At 40.4% G+C, this 12,903-nt stretch overlaps 1 protein-coding gene across 1 annotated transcript in view; it reads right to left on the bottom strand.

Annotated features, from left to right (window-relative positions):
• Positions 1-2,490: 2,490 nt before the first annotated feature.
• fign (fidgetin) overlaps positions 2,491-12,903 on the bottom strand; it is a 28,584-nt gene continuing 18,171 nt past the window's right edge. Inside the window, exon 2 of the mRNA XM_071906294.1 lies at positions 2,491-4,727. Coding sequence (XP_071762395.1) covers positions 2,491-4,719 — 2,229 coding nt within the window. The 5' untranslated portion in view covers positions 4,720-4,727. The remainder of the gene's footprint in view (positions 4,728-12,903) is intronic.

The raw sequence follows: 12,903 nt of genomic DNA on the forward strand, positions 1-12,903 counted from the left end.
CTCTTGTTTAGATGCTCTGAATACATCCTGATATGGGTGTAGAGGAGTTTATGTTGCCAAACCAGGTGGCAGCGATCAATATGCACATTGTCTATTAAAAATAAGAAAAGAAAAAAAAAATATGCGCATGTGCAATAGGCAACAAAAATGAAGAGACCTACTTTAAAAATCGAACAAACACAAGGTCCTTTAGTGCCCCTGCACTATAATACAAACACCTTCAGTGGTATCTACTTTAGTGGCATTTCTCAATGTGCGAGTGCTTTGCAAGAGTTTCCTTACTGCTCAGAAGAAATAATACATTCAATAACAATTTTACTTGCCCATGCAGTCGTCAGACCTGCTCTCTCCTTGCCTGGGATCCTGTCTGGAATAAGTACTGATTAATGGCAATAAGCACTGAAGTAGTGATTAATAGCACTGTAAAGTTTTTAACAAGATGATGAAAGCATAAATAATGGTTGCATTGTGTGTACAGACCTTGAGAGACTAGCCTTCACACCATGCTCTTAAAAAGGTATGCCACTCAATTCATGAATTATGTCATTCAGATGGCCTAAGACAGTCAAATCAGTTCACTGGACTTTATATTACACTAGTGAAACCAATTTCAAACCAGAACATGTATCCTCTCTATAAATAATTTCCATTTCCAGCTTTTTTATGTAACTGTACATCTATTTGACATCACAGATTCAGGGGGCAAGACAAAGTCCTCTCGCTTGGCTTAGGTTACGGCAACAGGACTCACTGGTGAATGTTAGCTAATACAGACCACAACTGTCCAAAGGCAAAGGAATAATGTATTCCAAACCTGAAACTCAGTGGTATTCCCCTTTAAGTACAGTATGTGGTGAGAGATAGGGCTCTTGGGTGTTATCAAAAATGTAAAGCTAATAGATTTTGCACACAAACAGATATTGTTTGGTGTGTGCTCTCAATAGGTGTCATCATCAAACAAGTAGAATAGGCTCTGACATTTTGCTGTCTTCATGAATTTGTCTTTCAGAGATAACTAACAAACTGAGGTAGAAAGGAACTTAGGCTATACATAATCCTTAGGTTTCATTAATGATAAAACAGCAGCAGGATGGAATGAAATAGCTTGGGGGAGCTGTCTTTCTCAACCCCAAGATGCTTGTCTACACCTTCAGAATTTCTCTCAGCACTGCATCACCACAAGCTGAGCAGTTCTGTCTGCACAAACTAAAGGAACTGGATGATTGTTTTTGATGAAAATGAAGGTTTTTCCTCTGATAGCCGACAACAAATAAACCCCGTTACATACAGAAATGGCCTCAAGGCTATAATTCAAGATACCTAATGGTTCCATTCTTGTCAAAGACAAATCTCTAATCACAATAACATTTTTCATTTCAACAAATCCAAAAGTAAAAAAACCAAAACACTCTTTTTGTCTTCCACATAATCCAGAAGTACACTCATACATTCATTGTAATAGCCTTATCATTTCATTTTGAGCCTTTTGAGGTACAGTAGCCTTCCATGGTTTGATAATGCAAATTCAAATGCAAGCCAAATGCTCTTGTAGTGTGTAGTGCTTCGACACAAGCTTTTGAGGTACTATACATATCACAATCACTTTCCTGAGTTTTCAAAAAGAGAGAACATCAAAAGAAATAATGGTACAAATTTTACATTTGTGTGAAACACTGTGATTACTATCGTAACAATATTTTAACAGCAATTACATAGTAATTTATTGTTTAATTTGAAGTTATGTTGCAAAATGTTATTGTTTTTTGTAATTTCATCTACAGTGGAGAGGCTAGTATAGCAACCAAATTCACCTAAAGTTTGCCAGAAGACAAATCACAATTTTCTAGCAAAGAAAAATTAATATGTCAATGTTATTGTAATTATATGTTTTACACATACATAAGACTTGTGTAAGGTAATGTAGCATAACTGAAATTATGTCAATAAATTTAGAGCTTAGCTCAACAAAACCACACCTGTTCACAGAGCACAAAACAGACAGCTGTAGAACACTGTTCTTATCGTATAAGGAGAAAGCAAGTTTTTTGTCTCATTTTAAAGCTTTTTTTTATATTAGCACATGTCACCAATGTAGATTGTGAGGCAAAACAAATAATAACAATAAAATAAAAGAGCACCACCTCAGGCACTTGATAGCAACTAAATGTCAAGATCAGCAGAATGTTATATATATATACACAAACAGGGGGTCCATCCTCTACAAGTGATTTGAATTTCAGTGAGTACATGGACTCGGCCATATAAAGCATCAAATTAATAATTCCCAATGTGTGATGTCCAGACTGTCATCTGCTGTCTAAAGCCTTCTACTGAGAGGCCTTTCCTGAACAATCCCTTTGCTGTATGTAGGGTGTTCATATCACCACTGTCTGACATTATTTTTCTATCCCAGTACCTGTTTACTGAGGGGCAAACACTTATTCGTATCCCATCACAGGGTTTGCACAAATGGTGTTAAATGTTTGTCTTTCATTGACTACAACCAAACATTTTATTCCATTCGGTATACATGTCAAGTTCTTTTTGTGATATGCTGGGCTGGAATTTGCAAAACACATTGTCAAAGTCTTGGTAGGAGACGGGTCTCATCTGACTGGGGTGGATGGTTGACAGGTCAGTACCCGGGATGCCATGGAGAGGACCCACCACAGCCTCTTGACACAGCTGGGCCACATCAAGTCCTGAAAAGCCCTCCGTCCTCTGGACCAGTAGTGACATCTCTTTGTCACTGAGACAGTAGTTGTGCTGTGAGAGCAGTTGGCTGATTATCTGGTGTCGTGCTGTCCCATCAGGTAAGGGGATGAGGAGGCGCTTGGTGAAGTACCTCCTTAGGGACTCTGGGATCTCTTCAGGCTTATTGGTGGAGCAGACCACTAGGACATGGTCCTCAGCAGAGGTCAAAACACTGTCGAGCTGCATGAGGAGCTCACTCTTGAGGCGGTTCACTGGGCTCTCCTCGCTGAGCTGGGCTGACAGCAGCAAGTCCACCTCACTGATGAACACCACCGCCGGCTGGCGACACCGGGCCACCAGGAAAGAAGCCTGGATGATCTTGTCCCCTTCCCCCAGCCACTTGGTCACCAGAGCTGAGCTGTTGAGCCGCAAGAAGGCCGCCCCCAGTTGGCTGGCCATGCAGCGGCCCAGCAGAGTTCGACCCGTTCCCTGAGGTCCAAATAAAAGGAGGCTCCGAGGTAATGTGGCAAGTCCGCTAAACATATCTGGCCTTAAAATGGGCCACAGTATCTCCTCTTTGATGGCTGCTTTGGCCATATCCAGACCTGCAATGTCACTCCAGTCCACTGGAGGGCCCTGCTGAAGGATTTCTGTGGTGACCATCTCCACCAGGTTGGCATCGCTGTTCTTCAGTTGTTCCTCTGCAGCGTGGATGGACGAGGCAGCCGTGCCAATGTCAGGCCCGGTTATAGAGTGGGATAGGTGCTGTCTGTGCTCTTCACTTTGTTCGCTCATGATGGGGGATCCAAACTTACCGTAGGACTCACCCGTTCTAAGATCACCTACAGAGCTTTTGGTTGATCCATAGGATGGAGGAGTTAGCGCTCTGCCAGAGTGAATGTTAAATTTTCTTTGCTGATCAGAAGATATTGGCTGCTTTGTTGGCTTAAACACTAAAGATGAAGCATCAGCACTTCTGTCAAAGCCATTCCCCCTGTTTGAGTCTGAGACACTGCTGTCTGGTATTCTGTACATTGGGCTCTGTGAAGAGCGCTGTTGGTTGTAGTTGAAATTACCATAACTAGAGTCCATATCTCCATGCCCAGTCATGTAGAAAGCTTTTCTTTTTAATGAGTTGGCCGTGCTGCCATTCAAAGGTGTTGGTGCAATTGGTGTATGATTATGGGACTGGTAGGTATAGCCAGGCAGTGTGGAGGGAGGGAGGGGTGTAGGAGCTGCAATACCAGACGGCAGATAAGCAGAGGGAGGGGGGGCTCCCCCAGGGCTATAGCCAGGGGCAACAGCAGTCTGAGGAGGATACCCTGTTGGAGGATAATTGTAGTTGGAAAGGTTTGGAGACCCAGCATTGTAGCTGGGCACTAAGGTAGGGGGAGGTGGTGGGGGTGGTGGCTGTAAGAGCCCAGCGCTGTGCAAAGGAGAAGGGTGTGGGGAGGGGAGGGCTGGGGTGGTCTGCCCACTGTAACTAGAATGCAGGTAGGAGCCGTTGTAGCTGGCAGTATATTCCTGAGAGGGGAGACCCGAGTGGAGACTAGTAGCCGTGTGGCTCCCACAGTTGCTGCTGGAATAGCTAGGCTCAGACAGGCTGCTGGCCACCCCCGGGGAACTGCCTATGCTAGCTGACACATCTGTAGGGGGGAGGGCAGCTGTCATTCCAGCTTTGCTCACAGATATAACATCTGGAGCACAGTTCATTGGGTAAATCCCCTCCTGCCAGGACTCATTCTCTGACTTTCGCCCATTCATGAGTCCAGCGGTGCTATCAGAGTACGAACACAGCAGGGCTCTTTCATTTGGGCCCTCGAGGATCCCAGAGTACTTCTCTGCATATTTCTTAAGCAGATTGGAGGCAGTCAGTGCAGAGATGTCATCATTTGCCCAAGCATACTGGTACGTGCGCTGTAAGTGCCCTCGGTAGGCCTCTACTTTGTGTGCTGGCGAGCGGGTGGTGGATGAGATGTCAAAGTGCTGTTCTGCCCATTGTGTGTGCTCTGGGGTCCACTGCATCTTTAGGCCTAGACATTCCACAAAAGAGAGAAATGTGTCAAAGTAAGCATCAAATCACTGGCTAATTATTTGCCAATCTACATTTTCAGCAAAGGTCTAACATAATGCATGACTTATTATTATTTTCCCTAACTAAATTGGGTGGAGAAAAAAAAAAGGGAAATTATTATAAAGAAGAAAAAACAAACAGCTACTCTGAAATAATGAGGTAAAAAATCTCACTTGTTTTCAAAACTATATCCTCCAGAAAATGTTTCAAATGCACCTAGCACCATGACATCCAAATAGCTCCTGTATGACAGACACCACTAACAGAACACACATCATGGTCAGTATGAGGATGTGGGACCCAAAACCTGGTTAGCACAGTATAATCCACCCTACACAGAGCAGAATGACACAGACATCGCGGGTCAGTCTATAATCCAACTCTCATCTGAGGCATTCTGAGACAGTTTCAAATCTGCTTGGAGGAGTGCAGCAAAGCAATCTCCTTGGCAGCGCTCTGTTGCTTTCATCACACAAACCCCTCAGCCCAGCATGAATTACAACCACACCGTGTCTGCCTACTGCTTCCTAGTCCACAGACTGAGGGAGGAAAAAACATGCTTCACTTGTCTTTTTTTCCCCCAGCCTCTCCCAGCCTCTGTGTATGCCCTAAAGGGTTCGAACGACATTACGAGCAAGTTAAATCCTCAACTCAATCTGCAAATAAAAGTTTTTACATATGCTGTCATCCTTTACCCTGCATGGGATTATCAGAGAAAAGTATACCCCCAAAGAATATAGACTATTAGAGAGATTATAGCGTAAAACAATCACAGATAGTGTGAGAGCCTCACACGTCTTACATCAACACTAATCTGACCGACAGCCACAGGGAGATATGACAATAGAAGCATATAGAAAAAATATGTCCCCTGCCTGTTATAATGGTCTGTGCCTTCGCTGACCAGACATTGCAGCGTTACACCTAATACTCCAGTAGCTTAAGTCCCAATCGCAGGATTTAGGCAATAAACAGCTACTGTCCAGAGGCAGATTACAAACGCAGTGTTTGTCTGGAAAGAGTAAGGCATGTGGATTCCCTCCTGACTCCCTCCCAGCCGCTTGCCCACCCGCCACACCAGACACCAGGAGCTAATTAGCAGGATGATGCTGCGCTAATTGTGTTAATTTACAAGGTTTTAGTCAAAGAGATCCATGCTATGGCTCACACGGCTGTCAGCCATCCAAGCTAATGATTAAGAAAAAAGCCCAAGGCAAAAAGCCCTGGCAGGCTGAAATATGGTAGCCATACTGTGCTGTAACAGCAAGCCTGTTCACCATAAAGAAAATAACAGAAAATAGGAAAACAAATGGCAGCATCATGGAAGAATGATTAAAAAGAACAAAAAAAGAAATTTAATGTAGATGGATCAAACCCTTATTTGCTTAAAATGGGTACGTACTGAGAAAAATGTACAGCTTGACACCCTTGAGAATACCAAAAGTAAGTCTCACTGACTACTTCTTTAGACCTCTGTGCATCTACATTCACTGTAGTATTAGTCATCCACTATGTTCTAGGTCAGCTGTTTTGTTATGTGTAGGTGGCTGCACTGCAAAAGTAAGACATTTTAAGTGGTAAATTATTTCTCCAACACAGCCTGAACAGACATACCTGATGTTTTAACCTCTTGTTATAGCAACATTAAAATACCCTTTTACTAACTGTCCAATATAACTTTTTGCTGTAGTCTTGCCTATAAAAATGTTCCTTTTAAAACATACAAAACACTATTTGGGCAATAGTAACCTGCATTATGGTGTCTGCCAAAAAATGAAAATCCATACATACTGTTCGCTCCAGAAACGCAGCATATATTGACATCTCAGTGCTAGACTATTATCAGAATAACACCATCTGTAAAATCATGTAATGGGGTTCATTAGCACACTAGGCATTTTTTGTCAATAACAAAATTGCATAGAGCTTATGGAGTGAGATTCTTCTATTACTGTTAATCTTTTATGAACACTTTGGACAATCAAAGAAGAAGTGCTCCTTGCAAAGTGTACTTGAGATCTCTGAGCATCAGATGTTTTATGAAATGGAAACCATCCAAGACAAGAGGATTATCTAAATACAGCACACTGCTTAAAAAAAAAAAAAAAAAAAGAGAATCAGAAAGATCTATCACTCTCTATGTAGAAGGTAACAAAAAACAAATCGATTTATTTATTGGTGTATGAGGGGCAAAGTATTTTCGATTCTACCAGCAAAAAAAAAACCCTGAAAAAATTTAACCTTCCTATACAGGCACAGATAACGGAAATACCACATACTTCCATCATGCTAGGATTTTTCTACAACGTTATATGAAGACAGTCAAAAAAGCAATAACCCAATCCAATAGTGATTACATAGTTTGTGGATGAGTGTAGAATGATTCACTGTGTCAACCTGCTCTGTCTTTGTAAGATAAATCTAAAGCATGCAGTTTGAAAGAGAATCAGGGGAGACACTGGGTTATAGAGATGTTAAATACTTGGATTTAGACAAAGGTTATGGAATGAAAGATAAAGACATCCCAGGAGATGGTGTGCACACACATATACACGCACACACATGCACATACACACACACCCACACATAGACACAAATACACACACACACATACACACCCGCTTGGTACATTAGCATAATGATCTGGTACTTTTGTATTATGGTAAAACACTGTCCATTATTCAACCTGCATGGAAATTCAAATACAACATCCACAGGTTCCTTTGTCTTTCTTTGAAATGGTATAATTATGGAGTGCTCCATTAGTGGAATGTTTTCAGATAGCCTGGGGGGTTCAAGCTCAAATTCCACTGATCAGCCACTCACAAATAAAGCTTTTGTGTGGTTTGTTAGACTGCCGTGTTGGTTAACTCACAGATCTGAATGATCCTCTCTGCTAAATTTGAGATTAATATGAGAAAACCATTTTTTTCATCCTTAATTTGTCCATTTTTTGTGTGATCTGATAGACTACCGTGTTGGTCAACTCGCAGACCTGAATGATCCTCTGTGCTAAATTTGAGAAAACATATTTATCCTAAAAAAAAAAATCCACACTTCTAAAAAAAAAATACCTGATGCTTTGTAATTCATTCAGAATTTTCTGTTCTATATTGTATATTTCATACACAATCTGACACTCATTAGAGAAAAAAAAAGACCAGGCGGAGGCGAAATGCATTTGACAAGTGATGCTATGGTGTTTAATTTCTGCTTCAGTGATCATCGTCGATGAAACAGAGATGCTGACCTTTTTGGGAACTATTAATCTTGGTAGCCTAGGCCGTTTTTAAGCAAACAGGACTGGGCCTCCACTCTGTCCATCCAATTTCCCAGTGCGTAAATTGGACCGCCGCTTGCACAATTCTCTATTCATTACTGTGCTGCTGAAAGGAAGCACAGAGGTGGCAGAGCGGTTTTCTTTTCCGTTTTGTGTGTGTATGTGAGTTTGTGTGTGTGAGAGCGAGAGAGAAAGAGAGGGAGGCAGAGAGAAAGAGAGAAAGAGAGAAAGAGAGAGAGAGAGAGAGAGAGAGAGAGCGAGAGAGCAAAATGCCTTCCAGGAGGATTCCCAAGCATAAAGAGCTGGACTTTCCTTCCTCTTTTAGGTTTGGGGGAGGGGAAGGCAGGAGGGTTGAGGGAGAGGGGGAGGGAAGTAGTAGCTGTCGTAATTGAAACGTGGCCTAATCAGACTCATTACCATTTTCACCAATTTGCACCACCAAAGATGCTTATTAGGTAACTGTGTTTAATAAGCCGCTCTTTAGAAAACTAACTGTAATGAGCTCTTTAAAGTCAGACTTGAGCGTGATTATGCACTGGAAATATTTTGCAGAGCTGAAGCAGACTGGTACATTTAGTCATGTACAATGTCATAATTAAGCTGCACAAACTCTGCACTTCACAGCACACAATAGCCCCAGCTGAGGCAGTAGACATGCTGAAAAATATTTATAATTACTGATCATTACAACCCTGGGATTTTCATCTGCGGATGTAAACATAATTATGAGAGCTTTTGCTTTTATTCTGCACACACAGGCCACTCTATTTGACAAGCGTGCAAATACTGCAGACAGACAGTAATTACATTTATAAATAAAAACAAACTCATATTCATATTCAAATTCAAATTCACTGGAGATATTCTAAGTAGGGGTGGGGCTAAACATTCTAATACAATGTGTAATGGTAATCGGCATGGCTACAGAACCTCATTCATTTCACATATCAAGTTAAGACTGTTTAAACTCAATTTAGAGCTCCATGTGGCAGTAATTCCAATCTTTACACGGCAGGGCGCCATTTAACCCCTCATTTAGTAAAGATATGCCTTCCTCAGTCACTGTCTTTTCCAGGGCTACTGCCCATACATTTCACAGCCTGACCGCCCATAGCAGCAGATTTACCACACGTCTCCACAGAGTGAAAGTCCACCGATCCCGGTCGATCCCATACAAATCCAAACGTAAAAGGTGGAGGATGAGTGTACAGCAAGCACTTATCTTTACTGTTCGCCTGTCAGTCAAGCAGTCAATTTCCTGTGACAAGACTTCTCTTTGTAATCACAATAATATTCACGATTGTATTCCCAGGCAAGACAGTGTGGTAGACAGTCTGCTGTGACAAAGCTATAATCATTTCAATCTGGTAAACATAGATTATTTGTTTAAAAGCGGCTCCTTCCTCCCACGATGCAGTGTTCCTCCTGCTTTCTTTGAAAACACTTTTACCTATAGCAGAATATTCCAGATGGAATAGAGGGAAAAAGCCAAGAGTTTAGCGTTGGCATTTGCCCAGCCATGTGCTTGTGTATCTGCTTAACTACATCCACAAAACACCACTCTATATAACTGAAAATATACTTATAATTCAAGCAACTTGCACAGTGGCAGCCCACACAGACAATTGTTTCAGATCAAATTATGTGCAATGGAGAACATAAGGGACTATTTAGCACACTGCTATAGGCAAGTAATGTTGCTATTCAGTTGAGTCAGTTGGCACGTTGCTATGTTCTTTTTAGATGCGAAGCACCTCATGGATCCAGAAAGCAACTCACTCACATCTTCATTGATTCATTCACTCACTCACTCACTCACGGTTAGCCTACCTGCCCCTAGTGGCCGTTAGGAGGCATGGCACACAGGATGCTGAGAATCACAGTTTGGTCTTCAATACTATTGAAATGTGTAGGGTGCTTTGCATGTATGACACTGTGTCCTTGTTCATTGTTAGAATGAATTCAACTTTTTATTTTCTTGAATTAGCAATTCAAACCATTATGCATTAGGGTTGTGAATTGTCAAGGACCTCACAATACAATGCAATGTTGATACTTTGGGACATGATACAATATGATGCAATTTGATAAGATTCCATACTTCACAGGCCGTATTGACAGTATATTATATATAGTATACTTGTTTGTGACTGAAATTTACAGTAAATTGATACAAACTATACAGTGTGTCTTTTTAGTATTGTGATACATGATTATGTGCATTACTGATATGGATTAGGGAACAAATTGAGGCAAAATATTATTTTAATATTTAAATTCCTCTTTATTCCTCTTCATTTTATTCCTCTTTATTAATTAAATGTGTGTGCTGTAGTGTACAGAAATACCTAGTAAAAACAAGGAAATGTACAAAAAAAAGTACTACTTTTTTGTGACTTGAAATGATATACAGTATATACACACACTAGTAACCAGGCTCAGTTCTATCGGATTTACAAGTTGTGTCTAGTCAGGTACGCACGTAAACTCATTGTGTTACTACAGTATTTTAATATCAAGCTTACAGACAATGTTCCTTTTGTTGAGTTCATGTCACTCCATTTTGTTTTAGAATGTGCCCGAACATCTGCCTTGAGATTTGCTTAATGTTGCATTAGTACTGAACAGATGTAGTTTGGTCAAATGGGGCTTCAGTACTTCTGACCGCTCAAGTGACCAGTAGGAGCAGAGCAAAAAAACACCCTGCCCTTCTATAAGACAACAGGGGTTACAAGGACAATATTGATATCTGGATTTGCAGGATTGATTCTGAATCAGAAAAATTAAATTGCGATGTATTGGGGAATTGATTTTTTTTTTTTTTTACCTAGAAACAACATGCACTGTATAATGTTATGGCTAATTTGAAAAGAGATGAAGAAAAATAATGCACCAATATTGTGTGATATTAATAAAAAAAAAATTTAAATGATGCTATAGCAAATTATACGTATGACAGGTGCAGTTTCCTTTTTCCAAGAGACAAAAACAGAAATCAAGAACTGTTTCACCTTCTCTGTGGGCATTCATCATTACAAATGAATGTGCTAATTACTGAGCTAACATCCTAGTTGCAATATACAATAAACTGGGGTAATTATAAATCATCAACCACAGTGTTCTCATGAGAAGTGGTCAGAATAGTATGGAGGATGCATCAACAGTACCAAAATATGTGTACATGATGAGCTCTGCAAAAACTATTTTCATACACTCATTTAATGAGAGATAGATATAGTCACCAACCACTGGAAAGAGAATTTTCCCAAATGCAACACACACACACACACACACAAATACATCCTTATTGGGGTCTCACTGGAGCTTACATTGAGACAGTACAACTTCCGCATCATAACCACAAACACATTTTATGGATTGGTCTTTGATAAACAAAATTTTGAAATGATTAATTTTAGTTGTGTGAGGTCAAAAACGTGGGAGAAAAATGTCATTGATTATTTAAATTAACTGTGAAAATATTAATATTAATAATAAGAAGACACTATATAGCACTTTTTTAAAAACAGAGGTCACAAACTGCTTGACAGTAAGAGAAATGAGGCACAAAACACAAACAATACAAAAAGAAGATTAAAAACATGAAAAACAATTACTTAAAAGCAAGTCTATAAAAGTGTCTTGAGAAGTGATTTAAAAGAAGACACTAACTTGGCTATTAGTAGATGAATAGAAAATGACTTAGTAGAAAATGACAGTTACTTGATCAAGAGGGTTTTTCAATTTGGGACAACAACAATGTCCTTGCTTGGACTGGGGTTAGGTGGTATCCCAACATATAAAGAGGGGGATTTGAAAATGTTCAAGGTATCATATCAAATACTGTGATGTCTGTTTTCCATTTAAATACAATATTATGCCTGCTAATTATTAAGTCCTGTATATAACAGCGCCACTAGAAGTTGCGGCTGAAGTGCTAATGACAGCGTTATCCCCTCAGGCAACTGTCAAGTAACTTTGAATCAGCCACTCGGAGGGGAAGGAGAGGGAGATTAAAAAGACGGTTACTGCAGCTGTTTGGCAGTTCTTCGCCTTCAAGTTGGATGAAATCGGAAAGCCAGCTGATTTGGACCAAGTTGTATGCAAGCTTTGCACGACAAATGTTTAACAAAAGGATGCAAATACAACAATCAAATGCAGAGCGCTTTCCATTGATGTCCAGAGTCACACAAAAGTACTTCTGCAACAGGTGCTGCCTCTCAATGCATGGGTATTCAGTACGGCGGGGAATGTATTTATCCAATTTCAACACAGCCAAAGCCAGACAGAGTCTACCTGGAGGTATAGTAGCCTGTATCAGTTTTATATGGTTGCTTTTTGTTGGAGTAGTAAGCAACTCAGCCGGAGCCCTGGTATATCTGGGCATGTCTGGACTAATATCGTAACAGTGTCAATTCTGCTAACCTTGTTTCTGTGTGATGTCAGCCATCTTGTTTTGTCCAAGCTTATTTTATTGGCTGACATAATACTGTGATAAAAACGGATATCGTGGTAAAATATGGAGAAAATATTGTGATATGGAATTTTTTTTTTTTTTTAATTTAATTTTATACGAGCCATCTGCCCCATAGCAATGAGCATGCACCACTGCCATGATGCTGCTATAGAGGCTTTATCAGGTCTTATAATATTTTTTGTCACTTTGCATGCGTATGGACTTTCTTTAGCTCTCTTTAGGGTAATCTATTAGCCGGCATGTGTCCTAGCAAAACCAGGTGTAGGTGTGATATTTCAATTGTAAAATTTACATCAACCGTCAATTGATGCCATGGGCTTTCTAGTGTTTAAGTGCTTTATTTTTGTGTAATAGTCACCTAAATATATACTGTATTTT

The sequence above is a fragment of the Centroberyx gerrardi genome, chromosome 10 (assembly GCF_048128805.1).
Source record: "Centroberyx gerrardi isolate f3 chromosome 10, fCenGer3.hap1.cur.20231027, whole genome shotgun sequence".
NCBI classification, from domain to species: domain Eukaryota; kingdom Metazoa; phylum Chordata; class Actinopteri; order Beryciformes; family Berycidae; genus Centroberyx; species Centroberyx gerrardi.